Below are 18,803 nucleotides of genomic sequence, written 5' to 3' on the forward strand. Positions count from 1 at the left end.
TGCATTTTAGCTGAAGATAATTCATTGATGAATTTGACTTTTGATTTCAAGCAGGATGTCAAGACTTGATGCATAATGCTCAGAGAGATCCTACTGAGATTCTGCTGCTTGTCTTCAAAATAAAGAGAATGTGCATCCTAGGCAGTCCATTAAAAATATTTTGGTATCAACTGACATACTTTTGCACAGTCCACCTCTATCTGAAATATCTAGTTCTTATCTCATATTTCATGATATGAGATAAGATGTCCTACATGACCAGACTAACAATTCCAGCTCCTCTTCCAGCTTCTCTCAGTTGAAAGCTTTGATGGGAGTCTTCATGGGTTTGCCTTCATAATCTCCATTGATGGCAGGCATTATCAAGGGGAAAATGACATAATAGTGGAACATGGCATGAAAACAAACGAGGCAGGACTTGGATTTCTCACCTCAAACTCCTCAAAAACATCATTGAATTGCCAAGAATCATGACAATAAATCCTGTTCAGTTAAAGGATTGATTGGCTCAGTGCTCTTCAACATAAACTTCACACTGCTCAACAACAATGTGTTGATCTACACCATCATGTTTCTCTCAGTTCCACATATCTATGTGCTTCACCAGATGAGGCTCATCTCACCCTACATTCTTTGCTGATGAATTCTCAGACATGTAAACAATTCAATGGACTCATGAGGCTACAAATGGTATGGATAAATGCTCTCAAATGTACATTCTGTCCAATGATTACCCTTTCCCTCTCAATGGCACTTATATAGAGCCAGATCTCAAACACTGCACATGACATGCCTACTGACTCATGTTCCAATGGCTGACTTTTCTCCAATGCCTAAGAAGCAGATGTTTCAAATCACAGTACCTGTGTCAGAGGTCAATTTCATACCAGGGCAAGAACACAAGTAGTTGCTGACATCATCAAAGGGAACACAGTCAGTCCTGATGATCTGGGACATCATGCAGCAACAAAAGTGCTCAAAATGGTCCTGATGCCAGAGAGACCTTGAATTCACAGATGTGAAGGTTAATGATAGACAAGAGTCTGATGCCAGTGCTGTGGTCTCATTGTGAGCATTTTTTAATCTACTGAATGAGGACTGATTTCTATAGGTTACAGAGAATTGCCCTCCTTCAGTTGCATGATGATGGAAGATTGCATAAAATCTACTGCATCAAAATCAACCTCTGTCTCATCATCCTCACCAGTGACATCCTAGCACTAACCAATCACACTGCTATCACACTCATCTACAATTGAAAGACCAATGAATGCACATACCTTGACATGCCATCCAACCTTTGCCTCCAACTCATTTTAAACCCATCCAACATCTTCATAGTGTGTGCCAAGTCCATCTCTCACTACATCCTTCCATCACCCACAGCTGTCTCCATACACCCCTTTGGCTCCATTGATGGTGCCAGTGCAACCTCTGTCTCCATCCTTATCCATGGTAATGTTCCCCACTGGGAATTAAACTGCAAATCCTTCAAGTACTACTCCCTATTATCCTTTCCACTGAAGCTTATCAGTAAAATGTTCACCTGTCATCAGCCCATCCAATGTCCAGACATTGTCCTCAGCAAGTGGGCCACTGCAGTTTGGATACAGTCTGATAACAGCCACTGGTTTGCAGGCTAAAGCAGGCAGTCTTTTGAGGCCCTCATTGCAGCCATATTTCTTGATCCACTTAACCACATAGCCTGTGTCTGTATTTACAATATATGGATAAATGTGATGGAATCATGGATCACAATAGACTATGATGAGAATCTCAGGAGGATTGTGCTTGCATCCTACCCAGGGCAGATCAAGCTTTTCCAATTGTAGTTGAAATTCATTCTCTTTGGGACTGTTAGAGATTAAGCTCTGACTCAGACATTCTTTAATCTTTAGTTTTGTCTTGTTCCTTGACTCAACAAGTGTATTTCATTTCCTTCTACTACCCTACATGACTTAGGAATATCCAAATGCTGCCACAATTCTTAGAATCCACTAGACTACTATAGAATTAGCTAGTATATTTGCTTTACAACCTATATCATGAATGGCACCTCTGACATTGAGAGGCATCTCTGACCCTGAAAAGTTCTCAGAAACAGAGTTTGACAGTTATTTTACAGCCTCTTGCCTACTGCTTGATCATGACCCACTTCCCACATGCAGGGCTTAGGGGACATGGGATTCAGAAATGTATGAGTGGTGGTCACGTTTGTGGCCATCAAGGCTATTTCGGGGATGTTGGAGTAGCTTCGACGAATTGCAAGTCGCGGAACCTCGCTTCCAAATCTGATGCATCCGCAGAACCATCAGGCCGTCAATCTAGTGATGTGCAGGCCGGGCTTGGCCGATACCGGCTCGGATTTTGGGGGCTCAGGCTTGGCCACCCGGCTCCCGGTCGAGTTTTTGTTGTCCGATGCCCGAGACTACCTGAACACTTTTGGAAAAGTGTGACGAGTAACGGGGCCGGTGCACGACAAATATAGTAAGGTTTCGCCGCTGCACCGCGCATATACACAACGCTTATGGGCACTATCCAGTGAATGCTGATGTAACGCGTAACATTCTGTGAACCCTCCACGATGTGTGTGTGATATGATGATGATTATATTGAGATAATGCCTAGGCGCGTTCAACTTTTTGCTCAAATAGCGAGATCCATCAGAGGCGCTGTAGTTCATTTGTGATCTTCAGCCATGTCAAATGTCTCACTCAACAGTACACTCGGTGCGTTCGTTATTGGTGCTGTTTTGGGAAACATGTACGTCTATTTTAGCTTCTCACCATGAAACTACATGATATCGGTTCTGCGCAGTCTCTTTGGCATAACGTGCCTTCAATCGTCATTGTATTACGGAAATTACCCGAATGACGGGTAGATCTATAAGACTTCAGTTTGTGTTTATCATCTCACTCGAAAGACTCAATACTGATGATGTTGCTGATGACGAGCAGGTAGGGATTATCTGGTAGGTTTCTTCACTTGACTTCCATTTTGATGTATCTGAAAACTACGCATAGGGTCCTAGATACTATCGACATTGCAGCTACCACCCATGTTTGGTATTTCTATTCTGTCAAGAACTTCGGGGATGTTCAAGCTTTTACTCAAGGTACCATCGTGTGGTATGTTCTAGTTCATAGGATGTTTTCTGTTATTCATTGACTTGCCTTCTGCATAGGAGTTTTAAGGTTTGTGTTGTGTCTTCTCGATCTGACCATGTTACTTGAATCGCCCAGCTGCATATCTTGATTTGTGTATGTACCTGATCATTCATATCTCTTTATCGTGAGCTTCATTCTAAATTTTCACCCAGGTCGCTATCCGAGTCTTTGTCCAAGGGTGAGGATTCACACTTGACTCATTCACGGCCGAATTGAAATGTCTCCTGTGTAGGGTGTATGCGCTATGCTTATGGAAACGTACATTCACATACAATTAGTGGGAAAACACTTTTACAACGCGACTGGCATACTGTGGTTCATCGTATGTGGAATACGCATTTTTGTATCTCTTTCAATGATCACCTTCTCGCCATTCATATTCTTCTCACTGCAGGCAATACCGGTGCAGATAATCCTTCCACTCTCCGGCCAAAATTCTTTATTAACGACTAACACCTGATAGGTTGTGGGATATGTAAGTCTTGTATACTATTTTCCCATGATACACCAATGACGGGACATCCTGCAGACCTTGTTAAAGATGTGTATGCGCTCAGCCAATTCGCACTATTCATTCAATGCCAATGATATCCTCTATAGCTTTCGGTTCCTAGCTTCTCCCAAACACCGTCCATCAGGGTCCGCATTCAATATCAATGTCTCGGACCCACTATCTTACTTCAATGCAGAACGCTCTCATCTCGTTGTTTTCCACTAGCGTAGCAGCCGAGTTCATCTTGTCGGTTGCGATGATCTACATTCTGAATAAGGGCAGGACCGCTTCAGTGTTTCCCGGGTCAGTTTATTTATTTGCGTGTTAATGCCTCTCCGACGCCTGTACAGCATCATTGCGACACTTGTAACATTAATGCAGTTGGTTCTAATATCAGGGTTAGCTACGAGGTCAGTAAATTCCCTTCCAATTTTTCGCCGTGGCCTGACGACAACCTACTTAGCTTGTATTCGATGTTCATTCTGGTTGCGGTATTATCCATGGTTCGTCCGAATGATACCGGTGCTCGCAATCCATGTCACAGTTTGTCGTTTGGCCAGATACTCTCATATTCTTCGGCGTCGATTGTTTACAACCTAAAAGTCAGTCTTTCTGACATTAAATCCATACTGAATATTGTGATGTTAACCTTTACTTATAGTCTTCATTAACTCTCTGTTGGCTATGTACGTTCTCAGGTAACGATTTCATGGACGTTCACTCAACTTCAAATATGATAGGCTGAATGCAAGGAAAATGATTCGAAATGTGGATCAATCCATCCGCCTACAAACGAGTGACTCCTCTGGATTGGCTCCCGAATGTGTACGGGACCACTGTAGGAAGGATAAAGTACGTTCCCCGATATCCACTTGACGTATATTAACGGGCTGGTAGCAAGCCATTGTTGTACCAATGAATACTGAGTCAGAAACTGTTTGATTTCCACTCATATGCTAGTTGTATTTATGATTGCGCTTTCCATATTCAGAGCACTAGTCATCATAAAATGAACAGAGTTTAGATACCGCAAACGCGTTGTCCATTTGATGTCTGCTGGTGTATGCTGATCCTTCAGCTAGTCGACCGCCTACTCTCGGTTAGTGAGTCAAGTTCGAAGTACTTGATGTGTACCAAGAATACTGAGTGATCATACTCGTCAACGTCTTTACATTACCATGTCCTCGTGAAACAAGCAAAGGAAGTCGCTAATTTTTCCTGCGAAGTGCGCCAACTAGACTACACGTCTCCTGCACACCGAGGCAAAGGGATAACAGGACTAGTAATGAACGGACGAACAATTATGAACGAGATCAAGAAAGGTCGCGCACCACCGCATCCTAGGAAGCGCGTTCGTAGTGGGTTTTCTGGAGTCCGGAAAAAAAACTGGAAGGGCATCATGTGACTGTGGAATGCCCTTCAGCGGTCTTTACTAGAACCACCATCAGCCACCGTCTCTCTACTCACTAACGCGTAACCCCTTTCGTTTTGTTCCGTTGCTCTCGATGGTATCAAATTATCAAATTATCAATGTACATCTAAGACAGTCTTCTGGGAACATATGCCAGATGCGACGTGTTTGCACGATTCGTGAGTCCTTGTTCATCACCTGTCGAAGTTTTGTCAGTGTGTTTTTACAGGGTAAGACAAAGAGGGTAAAATGGCAGAGCGACTACATGAATTCCTCCCCAAAAGAAAATTCAAGCAGGCCCGGCCCGACTTTGGATGTTTCCTCTGGCGAGGCCATTCAACTCTTGGCCTCAGTGACAAGATCAATGTAAAAGGTTCAATGGTGCGTGAATGTTCGTGAAACACTTATTCCATGCTCTAATATCGTTTCGGTTGGACAACAATTCACTGATGATCCCCAACAGCACTGCATTTTCAATTTGACTTTCAATTTCGAGATTGACGCCAAGCCTTTACACGTATCCCCAAAAAGGACTTTGATGAGATTTGACCGCCGCTCTTTCTGACACGTTCAAATTCGGGTTCGAAATAGAGGGATCGTGCGTTCTAGATAGCTCGTTGAAACCATCTTGGTATCGACTGACATTCTTTCCTTCAGTCTATCTCTATCTGCAATATCTATCGGTGGTAGCTGGCTGAGCCTATGATTGAGTGCTGCCTACAGCCTACGGTTCGTCATGTCTGTGGTTATTCCCTTCGTACCCTCATATACAGTGGGAGGAACGTTGGTCTCTTTTGAAATACCGCGCTCGTTCCTCGGGCTATTTTCTCCTGCTGTGGAGTGCAGTCGTTATGCGGTGTGGTGATTGTAACTATGGACCATATGCAACGGACGTTACGGATTGCATTTCCATTTACAGAAAGCGAATGGTGAGCACCTCGCCGAAAGGTAAGGATTCGTCGTTAACTGCGAGGATACTGTTGACTTAGATCGTTCATGCAATCCTTGACCTCTATTCACCACGGCGGTATCTCACACACAGTGCTATGGATCATGGTCCTCGTCAATCATTCCTGCTGATCACACAAACATATCATCACCGCTCAGCGCTCGCGTACCACATGCTCGGTGTGCAATTCGTAGGTGGCCTACTTACCTCGCTCTGGTCATGAAACCAGTGACAATGTCATGAAACATAGAAAGCCATGTATAAAAGCCGTTCGAGACGAGCTATAGCAGACCATTCCTCCTTTTCTCTTCGCTCCTCTCTTACGTCCTTTGTACTTCAATTCACTATGTTCGCACCAGCAGCCGTGAGTGGTCTGTTATCCTAGAACCTTATTGCTCATTTTAATACACACCGACGCCAGTTTATTACGCTTTTGACTGCCCTTTCTGGCGTCGCAGCTGTACCCTTCAGCCAGCTCGTCAGGACCCTTCCTAAGGACATTTCCCACGTCGCCGTCGACGAGGCCCACGGACACTACCTCGCTTTCAAGCGCGACGGTTCTCTATACGGCAGATACCCTGTCGATGCACAGTCCAACGGCCTCGAGCGTCGTGCCGCCAGCCAGTGCGCCCAGCTCTCGGTAGATGAAGCCAAAACTCGTCAGTGGCCATGTCTCTTTCGTTTTCTGTCAGGCTGATCTGTATCCGTGCAGTTCCCGGATGGGATGCCATCGTGCAATATGCCAACAATAATTGGGGCGATGGTTCCCGCACCATTGTTACTAACCCTTCCGACGTGCGATCCTTCATCGCCTCATCAAATCATTCCCTGACCATTCTTCCAGTACGTCGACAGTCCTGCCCAGGTTTGTATCACAGACGATGTCGTCGAGCTCAGTTTCTCCGGTACGTTCAACTTATCACCCTTTTGGTGTTCATTCCAATTCGCGGACAGGCGACCCGGTTTGCCAGACGCACACCACCTCTTCTGAGGGTAGCCTCGTTGGTACTTCTGGTGAAGTCGATATCGAAGTCGACCAAGGCTTCAACACTGACACTTCTTACACCCTCACCAGTATGTCTTCTCATCTCTCTCTATGAGCATTCAGTTATTGATATGATATCTAGCTGCATCAACGATTGGAGTTTCAGACACATTGACCGTCAAAGTGGGCGTTCCAGAGGTAGCCGAAGTGACTGACGCTTTGACCATCTCTACCGAGGTCACGGACACGACCTCGAGCACGTACGTTAGACCGTGTTTAAGGCTCTACTTCTCCCGTTTATATGGTCCATTAGCTTCGACGTATCCTACAACGACGTGAGCAAAGTCACCATAAAGATGACTGCTCCAGAAGGCAAGACTTGTACGGCTACGGTTAGCTTTTCTTCGAGGAGGTATTTGCAGTTGGCTGACTGTCGAATCTTAGACCAGCACCAAGACTTGTAACATCCAGGCAACAGGAAATATCCGTTACCTCGCGAGCGGGTGGGTTTGGTTCAACTACGACGATGAGACTGACGGTCACTACAAATGTTCGTATTCTTCCGCGCCTGTTTAAAGACCCTAACATGACATCATCACAGGGGCTGCTAGCATCGAAGCGGTCCTCACGAACCAGGATGACCGCTCGAGCTTTGCCGAGTTCAAAGGCTCTATGGTGGCAAATACCCAGACTAGCTATGCTGGCACCTGCACGTAACTGTATCGCCATGACACCAAAATTTGAACTTTAAGACTTCAGCTTAACATATGATTTATTTCGTTTCATGCCCTGGCATTGATCCATACTATTTATGCTTACAATCCGTATACCATTTCGTTTGTGCCTTGAGTTGCAATAAATGGGCTTTCCTGCATGTTCATTATCGGACCAAGGCTTGATGTCGGGACAGAAGTAATTTCTAATGACATTTTTTAACATAGCTATGGAATACAAGACTGGTATGCTCTGTTTCAAATGATGTGGTGCTTTAGAACCTCCAATACCCTTTCATTACTTTATACATTAGTTTTCAATTAGCTAATATCTGGACATTAATTAACACTTTTATATAAGAGTATTTTGTGTCTTTGTGTGCAATCTTGGATGAGATGGACATAGGACCCATTGTGAGCATGAAGTTTAATTAAGAACATTGGCATCCAGACCAAAGCTGACAATCACATAATCTAATCAGGCCATTTTCTGAATATATGTCCTCAAAGTGTATATAATCTGAGTGTGATGTAAACAATTAAACTTGTCAACATTAAGCAAAAAGGACCCTGTCTTTCATATTAGTTGTTGCCTATTTAGGCAATAATCTGACTAAGCCAATCATTGAGCTTGATAATAAATATCAAATTGTAATCATAGTGAATATAAAATACATCTCTATAATGCTATAATCTTATAGTTATAATTTGTATGATACATGGTGGCCAAGTTGAGTGTAATTCCTATCCAATGTTTTATTTTATTTATAGATCACATGATTTTCACTATCTGGATGATTTGCTTTATCTTCATATTTGAAATTCACCATTGAGCTATGGATATTGGCAAAGTCAGCACCTGTATCAGCCATTCAAGCTGAAATATTTTTTGCATTTGTCTAAGACCATCCAGTCTTTCATTGAGGACCTGTACTGTGTGTGTTGCATGTCTCCATTAATTAATATTACAGTGTCATAATTATGCTTATAATACTTGCTTTTTGTATATGATATTCTTTCAGCCACTAATTTTTTATCATAGCTTGGAAAACAAGGCTGATACTATATCAAGTGTCTATAAAATAGTTCCCATCTGGTTATCACCTTAAATAAAGGGTTTGACAAAAAATAAATAACTTCAATCATCAATTGTTCATATATATTTGTATCAGCATCTTGGAAAGGCTTCCACAGCATCAACGGAGATGTAATTGCCTAAGATAGAGCACACTTTTGATAATCCCAATCAAGATAGAAATAGCAAGAATGAAAATTGAATTTGCCTTATCTGTTGCAGACATTTTCTCCGGGGTCACAGTACCTTGTATAGTAAGAGCAAATATGTGTAAATACTGGGTATTGACATAACCGGTGTATAACCGGAGTATACCAGTCTTGTATTCCATACATAGCAGTTCACCATTCTAGAAAACTGTGTAGAAATAGGATGTTATGCCAGGAATTTGCATCACAACTAATCTTTACATCCTCATAACATGCGAAACTGAATACAACTTATTCAATGTGTAATGATCCATGAGATCAAAGCATGTGCATACAGAGCTCCGGGGAGCTCTACTATTTACGTTCGCATTGTACTACCAATGCGATCTTATGAATTGTAGCACAGCCACACAAATCTTTTCATTTGACATCTCATCATTACACGGCACCGTACCACGCCTGAGCAAGGAAACATGTAACTGCACTATGAAGTTGTAACTTCACTAGTCAACCTCGAAGCCGAGCTTATGACCAAGCAACCCAAGCCATCGTAGAACTTGAAGATCTATAGACGAGGAATCCAAAATTAATAATCCCCCCACCTAACCACCGCGGCAGGCCGGAGTCATCGTCATCATAGGTGTTGAGCCAAATTATTATGGAGGCTGTCGCATGAAATACATGGTGCCTACCACGTTTGATATTTCGCGGCAGCGGGAGATGATCAAAAACACTGCGTCATTCACTGGACATAAACGAATCAAGATGGACCGCGCTTCCTTTTGAATGGGACCGAAAAAATCCATTCTTTATTTTGGGTCTTTATACCAATGCGCCGTGCACGTAAACATTGACAAGAATTAGGGTAGTAAACCTTTTATACCATTGCAAAAAATTCAGAGGTGACACTACTCTTCTGATCGGGACTATCTGCGCCAATAGGAGAATTTTTTTCTCGGGTTATATTTGGGAACGCGATGATGTCGATGTTTTGTTTGTTGGATCGAAACATCAGCCATATTCGAAAAAATTTCCCCCAGTACGTTCCCCCGTCTTCAGCGCGGTTCGCTGTTCTCTGAGTCAAATTCCTGTCTAAATAAGCCAGTATGCCTGTTAATTGTAGTCTTAAATCAGATCTTCGAGCTGCCTTTGATGCTCTCCAAGTTCATGAGAAGCCGACTGAGCCGACTGATCCGTGGGAGTCGCAGTGTCCTGGAGAATTACTCGGTGTGGAATCAGCACAGATCATCCTGACCGGTATTGGAAACGCACCGTTTCTCCTCTGGTATGGGCGTCACAAACCTTACAGCCAAGATAATCCACTTAATACCTGAGCCTCAAAGACCACCAACTAACCTGTGGAAGATGCTGAGCTTCCTCAGACCGCCTTAGCTATCCTCTTACACAACGTAGAGCACACACCGTTCTTTTTCTATTCTTGTTGCTCATCAGCGCGTCTTTACTTATCTTCTGTGTCCTCTCAAAGATCCCGAGACCAGACATCAACGGTTACTTGAATACCATCCTTCATGCTTCATAAAATCCTTTATGGTTGGATATAATGCGGGAACAACGATAACGCCAATTGTGCTATTCTTAAATACTTTACAGCCTCCTGCACGTCTAGACATGTTCCATATCATGATGGTCAAGTTCAATATAAATACAGTACCTGAAGGCATTTCATTCCTTGCTTAAAAGCGAGATCCGTGGTTCATTTTTTGATCCTCAGCCTCCATGTCAGACGTCTCGCTCAACAGCACACTCGGTGCATTCGTTATCGGTGCTGCCTTAGCCAACATGTGCGTGTGCTTCCCACCGCAAAACTAATGTTGATTCCATGCAGTATGTTTGGCATAACATGTCTTCAATCCTCAATGTACTACAAAAATTACCCGAATGATGGGTGGATCTATAAGGCTTCCGTTCGTCTTTATCATCTCACTCGAAAGATTCGATATTAATGATGTTGCTAACGATGAGCACGTAGGGATTATCTGGTAGGTTTCTTCACTTGACTTCCATTTTGACATATCGAGAAACTATGTATAGGGTCCTAGATACAATCGACATTGCAGTTACTACCCATGTTTGGTATTTCTATTCTATCAAGAACTTTGGGGATGTTCAAGCTTTTACTCAAGGTACCATCGTGTGGTATGTTCTAGTTCATAGGATTTTTTCTGCTATTCATTGACTTGCTTCCTGCAAAGGAGTTTTAAGGTTTGTGTTGTGTCTTCTCGATCAGATCATGTTACTTGAATCACCCAGCTGCATATCTTGATTTGTGTGTGTACCTGATCATCCATACCTCTTTGTCGTGAGCTTCATTCTAAATTTTCACCCAGGTCGCTATCCGAGTCTTTGTCCAAGGGTGAGGATTCACACTTGACTCATTCACGGCCGAATTGAAATGTCTCCTGTGTAGAGTGTATGCGCTACGCTTATGGAAACGTAAATTTTCTTGTCTCAACGCCTAGTTCCACCCTGACACATACGGTTAGTTGGACAACACCTTCATCAATGGATACTGTGGCTGGTTGTATGTGGAACATGCATTTCTGTATTTCTTGTAATGATCTCCTTCCTTGCCGTTTCAGGTTCTCGTCACTGCAAGCAACGCCGGTGAGGACAATCCTTTCTCTCTCCGGTCAAAATTCTTTATTAACGACTAACACCTGATAGGTTGTGGGATATGTAAGCTTTATATACTATTTTCCTGTGATCCATCAATGACGGGACATCCTGCAGACCTTGTTAAAGATGTGTATGCGCTCAGCCAATTCGCACTAGTCATTCAATGCCAATGATATCCTCTATAGCTTTCGGTTCCTAGCTTCTCCCAAACACCGTCCATCAGGGTCCGCATTCAATATCAATGTCTCGGACCCACTATCTTACTTCAATGCAGAACGCTCTCATCTCGTTGTTTGCCACCAGCATATCAGCCGAGTTCATCTTATCTGTTGCGATGATCTACACTCTGAATAAGGGCAGGACCGCTTCAGTGTTTCCCAAGTCAGTTATTCATTTGTTTCTTAATGCCTCTCCGACGCCTATACAGCACCATTGCGACACTTGTAACATTAATGCAGATGGTTCTAATATCAGGGTTAGCTACGAGGTCAGTAAATTCCCTTCCAAGTTTTCGCCGTGGCCTGACGACAACCTACTTAGCTTGTATTCGATGTTCATTCTAGTCACGGTATTATCCATGGTTCATCCGAATGATACCGGTGCTCACAATCCATGTCATAGTTTGTCGTTTGGCCAGATACTCTCATATTCCTTGGCGTCGACTGTTTACAGCCCAAAAGCCAGTCTTTCTGACATTAAATCCATACTGAATATTGTGATGTTAACCTTTACTTATAGTCTTCATCAACTCTCTGTTGGCTATGTACGTTATCAGGTAACGATTTTCATGGACGTTCACTGAACTTCAAATGTGATAGGCTGAATGCAAGGAAAATGATTCGAAATGTTGATCAATCCTTCCGCCTACAAACGATTGACTCCTCTGGATTGGCTCAGGAAGGTCTACAGGACCACTGTAGGAAGGATAAGGTATGCTGCGCGATATCCATTTGACGTATGCTAACGGGCTGACAGCAAGCTATTGTTGTATCAATGGATATTGAGTCAGAAACCGTTTAATTTCCACTCATATTGTACATGAATCAGCCTATCAATCAAAATCCTTTTTACATACTATCGGCAAGCCAGGAGAGCGTAACTTTCCCATCAATGTCTTCACCATACCACCGAGAGCCAAGCGAAGAAACTCACCATAAAGGCCCGAAATTAGACCGCGTCCACTGTACATCAAGCCGATGGACCTGAGGCCAATGGATTAACAAACAGACGGACTGAGATCAATGAGGGCTCGTCTACCACCGCATTGTCATCGTAGGTGTGGCCGTTTTACAATATATCCATAGTCCAAGAAGATTCCGAGCTGGTCTGGTAGCGCAAATTCATCAGATCATTAACATGCGTCGGTTCAGCCATCTGCAGAGTGCATCCAAACGACGGGGCATGTGCGTGCGATTTTGCGAACTTTGAGGTAGCGAGCCGTGAGTTGTGACAATCAATAAATCAAAAAATTCATAGATCTTTGAGCACTCTTTCGTAGCAGGACGGACACTTGGTTAATCCGGCATGTTTGATGGAACCTGTATAGGGCCTGAAGGTAGGGAATTCATACGCTTTTGGCGTGGAGAGAGTGTCATTGAAGTTGGTCTTGCAGGTAGCTTCTATAATCACCGTAGCGGTGCAAGTCCTACCCGCCGGAGCAGCTCTACGGTGACTTTGGTCACGTCGTTGTATGATGCGTCGAAGCAAATCGTAGAACACGCACTGGAGTCTTAAAGATGGTACAACGTACGTGCTCGAAGTCGTATCTGTAACCGAAGCAGAGATAGTCAGAGCCTCGGTTACTGCAGAGCGAGTATCCAATCCGAAGCCACTTCACCGGTATGCGAGCGGATGTCAAGTCGATTTATGAGGTTGAAGGAGAAGTCCGCATCCAAAACAAATTGTTGAAATAAAGCCAGGTGGAAGAATGGAGCGGAGACTTACTTCTGACTCTTTCTCGCACGGATGCCCCGCTGGGTGAAGCTTACCACAGAGAAAGCTGATGCAGTCTCGGAGCTGAAAAGAGTTGTTGATGAACGGCACCAGTGGAAACAGCAGATCAAGAAAATTAATGAATCAGAGGAATACCGTTCGCTCCAGAATTAGCTGAAGGGACTTCGGCAGTCTGTGGGCTCGACATCAATGGATAATACGACGAGACATTGACAATCGAACCTCGTGACTTTGCCGATAAAGACAATATCAATCTGGATGATCCGATAGGCAGTCAAGCTGCCATTATAAAACCTGTTGGCATATTGTGAACCCTGGGTCTACAAATACCACTAACCGGCCATCTGACGATTCGGCAAAGTATGATAACTGGAATAACATGTAACCATGAGATGCTCCATGTGTTGATAGATCTGCCAGACTCAATTCCAGGTATGTAGCGATTCTCGTGCTGTTTTGATCAGACTCTTATCCTTCGCTTCAGATATTCAATCCAGCAACGAGTCCTGCGCAGACTGGGAGTGTTTTTATTACTCTGTGTTTGCCCAATGATTCATTACATGTATAACGTGGATCAGATATCAATAAAGATTCGGATACCTATATAAAGCGTAAACGCATACTGTCCGGACTTAGAATAACATCATTACTTTTCCAAGCCCTCCAGATCTACGATGACATCGTTGTTAAAGTCAATTCCACCAAAAAACTCAAACCCACAGAAAAGGCATTAGTCTCTAATCCACTGTTCCACTGTTTGGGCACCCCTCTATTCTGAAGTGCTGGAATGCCACAGAACTGCTGATGAAACATCATGGAAGGATCGCTCGCCATAAAAACCCCAGCCTCACCAACACAATGACCAACCTACCCATCTTCATCCTTGTTCCCCGCCGCGTTCTTCCTCAGCGGTCCCTCACATGTCCTCCCATACGCCACCATCACCCTATTGTCTCATTACTCGCCACCAGAACACCTCCAGCCACCATCGCAGTACCGTCGTCGGGAACGTTCTTGTCTGCACCTCCATCACCTTAGCACCATGGTGGAGAAATCAACGCTGGCGCTGGCACATTGATATCACACGAGACACTACAAAGAACGGACTGCACGTCATCATCACATGAACTGCTCGTCAGAGAGAAAGCGATCCCCAAATGTTCGTCCGGCCCATTGAAGGAACCTTTCTGGATATCTTGTTATTGTTATCAGCGCCGAATAGCATATAGGTCTAATTGTCCACGAGATAATTCTCCTTTGCTCTGCGCATACGTGCTCAAGTTCAAATACGGCTTCGCGAGTGCCTATCTCACTGTCTGGATGGTTCAAGTATTGCAGAGATAGTATCTACGGGTCGCGAGCCTGTCCATACGAGAGTATTGGGCTTCACAGTTGTCTGAAAGGTAAGTGCAAGCATGTGAAAGATCAGTCGTTACTGGGTAGCGAGGGAAACGATAAGACATACTGCTCCACGGAGAGGTAGACTAGATTGTCGCTGTGCGTATCAACAAAACCGGTATGCGATACGTTCTCGGACGTTCAGTAGCTTGTTGTGACACTCGGACTAATGAGTTCGTGTTCTTGATATTGGCAGCACTGGCCAGGGAGGGGATGAGCTCTCCAACTTTTGAACGTAGTCTGACAGTTCATATCCCTACGAAAAATGTAAGGGAAATGCAGTTCCAAGCAGGATTTGTTGCCATACATCAGAGTGCGCTCATAAATGTCAAGTTTATTACCGGCTTTGACCAAGAAGATGATCACCTATAACCAACTAGAGGTATATCCGCTCCGGGGGATCTATAATTCAGAAATGAGCTTCAACTTTATGGTATCTATTTTTATATACCGGTCAAGTATTGCCGCCAGGATTAAATTGAACAAAATCCAGAGAGCGAGAATTAGAGACCCAGTATTGTGCTCACAGGGTCAGTAACCTGCCCTGGCCCTAGAACTGAACCGAAGAGCACTACCTTGAGGCCCTCTGCATGAAGACCACGGCTGGCATTGAGGGCCGACGGTGCTGGCGAGAGGGGTCAGCATATTGTATTGCAGCGTCTAAAAGACCCTTACATCTCCGATTCACCCTCCCGCACTATGTAATAGCTTGGATAAGATTAATCCACCTCTCCTCCTAGTAGAAGAAGACAAACAAGGGCGACGCATATACCCATTTGTTCAAGGTCAACGTTCGCCGTTTCTGCGCTTTTACCGGGCGTAACCGTAAATGCTACACTGGAGAAGAATTCAGCTACATGGTGGATTACGTGGAGAGGGCAGCACCCACCAGCAGATCGCCTTCAGAATTCCAGGACTTCTGCAAATGGCGTGCGTCCATCGTATTCCTACATCATGTAAGGGGCCTCGCCTTGCGCCATCAAGGTCAAATTCGTTGGTAGTCTCTCCAGAGTATCTTATTCGAATGCATTACCTAGGCATATTATCAGGAATTGGCCTGGACGTGCATATGGCGCATGCCGTACCCAAAATCTACTACCGGTCACTGGAAAAGAGCTCGCTCGTGCTTGGACCCTCCACCTCTTTCTCAAGGTTATATTTTGCCGACGGACAGGGGGCTTGACAACCCAGGACCTACAGAGGTATATATCTCCATCTTAACATACTATCAATGTAGTTGAGATTTTTATTTTGCAGTACTGTGAACACGGCGTCTCCAGTAGCGCAATGGAAGTTTACGAGTATCACCATCGTTTCTTACTCCTTTCATACTCCGCGATGGCCCTTTGTCGAGAAATCGGTGAAGTGGACGATGGACTAGGTATCTAGCGAACGTCCAAGGCCCCGTATCGAAAGTGGAATTGTTTATACAGAAAAGAGGAAGAAGATCATCCGTGCAATGAACGATCTCGATGCCTGGTGGGTACTGTTTTATTACGCATCAGTCGTCAAATAATGTTAGTTTATTATAATATTTTATTTATTGATAATATTTTCGACCACGTGATGGGAATTGATTAGATAGACTCTCTTTCATCAATAATTTTTTCTTTCTTCTCTTCTCTCACCGCGACGATGGCTGACGAGACGATGGTCGAAGCACCTGCCACCACTGTAGATGCTGAATCTGCTGCGACTTCTGTGACTGACGTCGTCATGAATGAAGGCGAAGAAAAGATAAAACTCGACAAAGCCGTTCGCCAGAGTGAGCCTAATACCCCCCATTTTTTTGCCCCATTCCCTCTGACTATTCTTCGTAGTCGAGTTTTACTTTGCCGACTCCAATCTTCCCTATGACAAGTAATTATTCTGCTTTTCTTGCTGTTTACATCTCCGACGAAAATTGGATATAGGTTTATGTGGACACTACACGCCAAGGACGCCGAACACTGGATACCTCTCAACGTTGTCACATCTTTCAAGCGGATGCGCGAGTATGCTCATCTGCTTGCTAAGATACCAGATGCCCTCCGTGCCAGTGAGCTTCTCGAGGTGGACGAGGCCGGGAAGCAGGTTCGACGACGGACGGAGCCCAAGGAACCGGTGGGGCAGTTCGAACGTAGCATCTATGCAGTGCGTCCAGTTTTTTTTTTTTTCCTTTCCTATAGTTGCCTTCTTCTGACGCATTCGCTACTCCCAGAAAGGATTCGGCTCCGAGGATGAAAATCCGAAACTCCAATCGCGGCTAGAGGATTTCTTCCAGTTCTACGGGAACACAAACGAAGTGCGCATGCGCAGAGATGAGGCGAAGAAATTCAAGCATTCCGTCTTTGTCGAGTTCACAGAGATGAGTGGCGTCGAGGCGTTTCTCAATGCCGACCCAAAGCCGACGTGGGAAGGGAAGGATCTGGTGATCATGTCCAAGTGCGAATAATCTCACTCCTTTATCGCGTTCGCCCTGACGCAAACTCACAGGGAAGATTATTGCCAAATGAAAGTGAAAGAAAAAGGTCTCACGGGAAAAGCGGCCCAGTTCCGCAAGGACCTCATCACGCGCCGGAAATTCGACGCGTTCAAAAACATGCGTAACGAGAAGAATACGAATGACATAGCGAAGGAGGTGGAGAAGAAGGACATCTACCTCGAGTATCTCGGCGCCAAGCTGCTCGTCACCCCAGACAGCAAGGGTGTTGGCACGGTGAAGGAGGAAGAGATTCCTTTCGTAAAGGGCGCGACTTTGAAGTTTGAGGGGGACTTTGACAATGTCTCATTTAACGCGGTCAAGGTTCGTCATGATGCTCTGGCCATTGGACCCTTTACTGACAGTCATCATGGTAGCAACCGATCCGGGACCTTTTCGAAGGCCAGACCCCGTTCATCAGGTACCAGCGCGGCGACCATCACGGTCTCGTTGGGTTCAGCAAAGCTCTGACCGACGAGGACATTGCCAAAGTCAAAGACGGATTCAAAAAGCTGGAGGACAAAGACCTCACCTGGTCCATCATTGGCGGTACGGTCTTTTCTGTCTTTCTACCTTTTCCTTCTCTCATTTGCAGTTTCAGAGGAAGAAGAAAAGACTTTCCAAATTGAACGTGCTCAGTCCGCGGCTCGTTCAGTCCTTCGGTGCTCGGAGGAAGGCGGGCCGATACGGGGTAGAGGGCGAGGCGGAGCGAGGGGTGGTGGTCGTGTTCGCGGTCGCGGCCGTGGCGGTCGGGGTGGTCGTGGTGGTCACGGCAGACGGGAGAACGACAGGAAGGATGCAGGTGGAGAAGACGCCGGCCCGGAGAAAGCTGGAGAAAAGCGGAAACGCGCCGTCGAACCTGATGGCGGCCCGGATGTTGGCGTACGCGGAGTTGGCGCCCCACCCGCCATCCAGAGCGCCAAAAAAATTAAGACGGACGATGGAGGGGCTGCACCTGCGTCGTGAGCGGTTGTTTTGCATAAATCCAAGTTAATATCATCAGTTATATAAAAGTAAGTTTGTAGCAGTCATGATCCTTATGTATATTCTGTGCAATCTTGTACTATTTACCTGCTCAATACAGAATGCAATGCCTACATATCAAGGACACTAGACTCAGGCCGTGTGCGTCTGTCAGTGATCAGTTATCTCCTAACTAGTTCATCCAGGTTTCCCGCGTCGAAGTTATGACCTGCCAGTGAGAGAGATTGTTGTCTACATCCTATGACATAAGGATACACGTCTGCTGAACCTTTCTTGCGCTCTTGTATGTCATTTTCAGTGAACACAACCTCGTCTGAAAGACTCCCGAATTCACTGGCTTTCAAGCGTTCAGTTCAGGGTATAACTACCCAGCTGTGTAGCTTTTACAAGTGAGCTTCTATGTAAATGTTCTATTTATTGTAACATAT

The 18,803-nt window shown here is 44.8% G+C and overlaps 5 protein-coding genes across 5 annotated transcripts; 4 read left to right on the plus strand and 1 right to left on the minus strand.

The window, feature by feature from the left end:
* Nucleotides 1–2,698: 2,698 nt before the first annotated feature.
* On the plus strand, nucleotides 2,699–5,065 carry BT62DRAFT_923475 (uncharacterized protein; the record flags this gene model as incomplete). Its single annotated transcript, XM_043184520.1, has 17 exons — nucleotides 2,699–2,763; nucleotides 2,818–2,877; nucleotides 2,924–2,971; nucleotides 3,024–3,128; nucleotides 3,185–3,194; nucleotides 3,243–3,260; nucleotides 3,400–3,489; nucleotides 3,631–3,642; nucleotides 3,768–3,806; nucleotides 3,857–3,963; nucleotides 4,011–4,070; nucleotides 4,124–4,163; nucleotides 4,205–4,262; nucleotides 4,322–4,346; nucleotides 4,401–4,512; nucleotides 4,739–4,763; nucleotides 4,887–5,065. 17 exons carry the CDS (start codon nucleotides 2,699–2,701, stop codon nucleotides 5,063–5,065), a joined length of 1,053 nt encoding a protein of 350 aa, XP_043034755.1.
* A 921-nt stretch (nucleotides 5,066–5,986) lies between these two features.
* Nucleotides 5,987–7,869, plus strand: BT62DRAFT_547037 (uncharacterized protein). The gene is made up of 9 exons (XM_043181341.1): nucleotides 5,987–6,384; nucleotides 6,442–6,679; nucleotides 6,733–6,815; nucleotides 6,865–6,925; nucleotides 6,975–7,094; nucleotides 7,148–7,265; nucleotides 7,319–7,397; nucleotides 7,450–7,555; nucleotides 7,607–7,869. Exons 1-9 carry the CDS (start codon nucleotides 6,277–6,279, stop codon nucleotides 7,720–7,722), a joined length of 1,029 nt encoding a protein of 342 aa, XP_043034756.1. The 5' UTR covers nucleotides 5,987–6,276; the 3' UTR covers nucleotides 7,723–7,869.
* Nucleotides 7,870–10,679: 2,810 nt separating this feature from the next.
* BT62DRAFT_1011846 (uncharacterized protein) lies at nucleotides 10,680–12,599 on the plus strand (the record flags this gene model as incomplete). Its single annotated transcript, XM_043177833.1, has 16 exons — nucleotides 10,680–10,744; nucleotides 10,895–10,942; nucleotides 10,995–11,099; nucleotides 11,291–11,316; nucleotides 11,371–11,396; nucleotides 11,447–11,484; nucleotides 11,543–11,567; nucleotides 11,628–11,639; nucleotides 11,765–11,803; nucleotides 11,854–11,960; nucleotides 12,007–12,066; nucleotides 12,120–12,147; nucleotides 12,201–12,243; nucleotides 12,318–12,342; nucleotides 12,398–12,509; nucleotides 12,555–12,599. The coding sequence occupies 16 exons, from the start codon at nucleotides 10,680–10,682 to the stop codon at nucleotides 12,597–12,599; spliced, it is 804 nt and encodes a 267-aa protein (XP_043034757.1).
* Nucleotides 12,600–13,049: 450 nt separating this feature from the next.
* On the minus strand, nucleotides 13,050–15,870 carry BT62DRAFT_1080255 (uncharacterized protein; the record flags this gene model as incomplete). The annotated part of the gene is made up of 6 exons (XM_043179567.1): nucleotides 13,050–13,410; nucleotides 14,998–15,062; nucleotides 15,458–15,555; nucleotides 15,606–15,627; nucleotides 15,686–15,767; nucleotides 15,800–15,870. The coding sequence occupies 6 exons, from the start codon at nucleotides 15,868–15,870 to the stop codon at nucleotides 13,050–13,052; spliced, it is 699 nt and encodes a 232-aa protein (XP_043034758.1).
* Nucleotides 15,871–16,553: 683 nt separating this feature from the next.
* Nucleotides 16,554–18,500, plus strand: BT62DRAFT_956111 (uncharacterized protein). Its single transcript, XM_043188361.1, has 7 exons — nucleotides 16,554–16,695; nucleotides 16,751–16,790; nucleotides 16,844–17,063; nucleotides 17,131–17,354; nucleotides 17,406–17,715; nucleotides 17,769–17,940; nucleotides 17,993–18,500. Exons 1-7 carry the CDS (start codon nucleotides 16,566–16,568, stop codon nucleotides 18,355–18,357), a joined length of 1,461 nt encoding a protein of 486 aa, XP_043034759.1. The 5' UTR covers nucleotides 16,554–16,565; the 3' UTR covers nucleotides 18,358–18,500.
* The last annotated feature ends 303 nt before the right edge of the window (nucleotides 18,501–18,803 follow it).

Source organism: Guyanagaster necrorhizus (genome assembly GCF_019112545.1).
Source record: "Guyanagaster necrorhizus MCA 3950 unplaced genomic scaffold BT62scaffold_40, whole genome shotgun sequence".
Taxonomy (NCBI): Eukaryota; Fungi; Basidiomycota; class Agaricomycetes; order Agaricales; family Physalacriaceae; genus Guyanagaster; species Guyanagaster necrorhizus.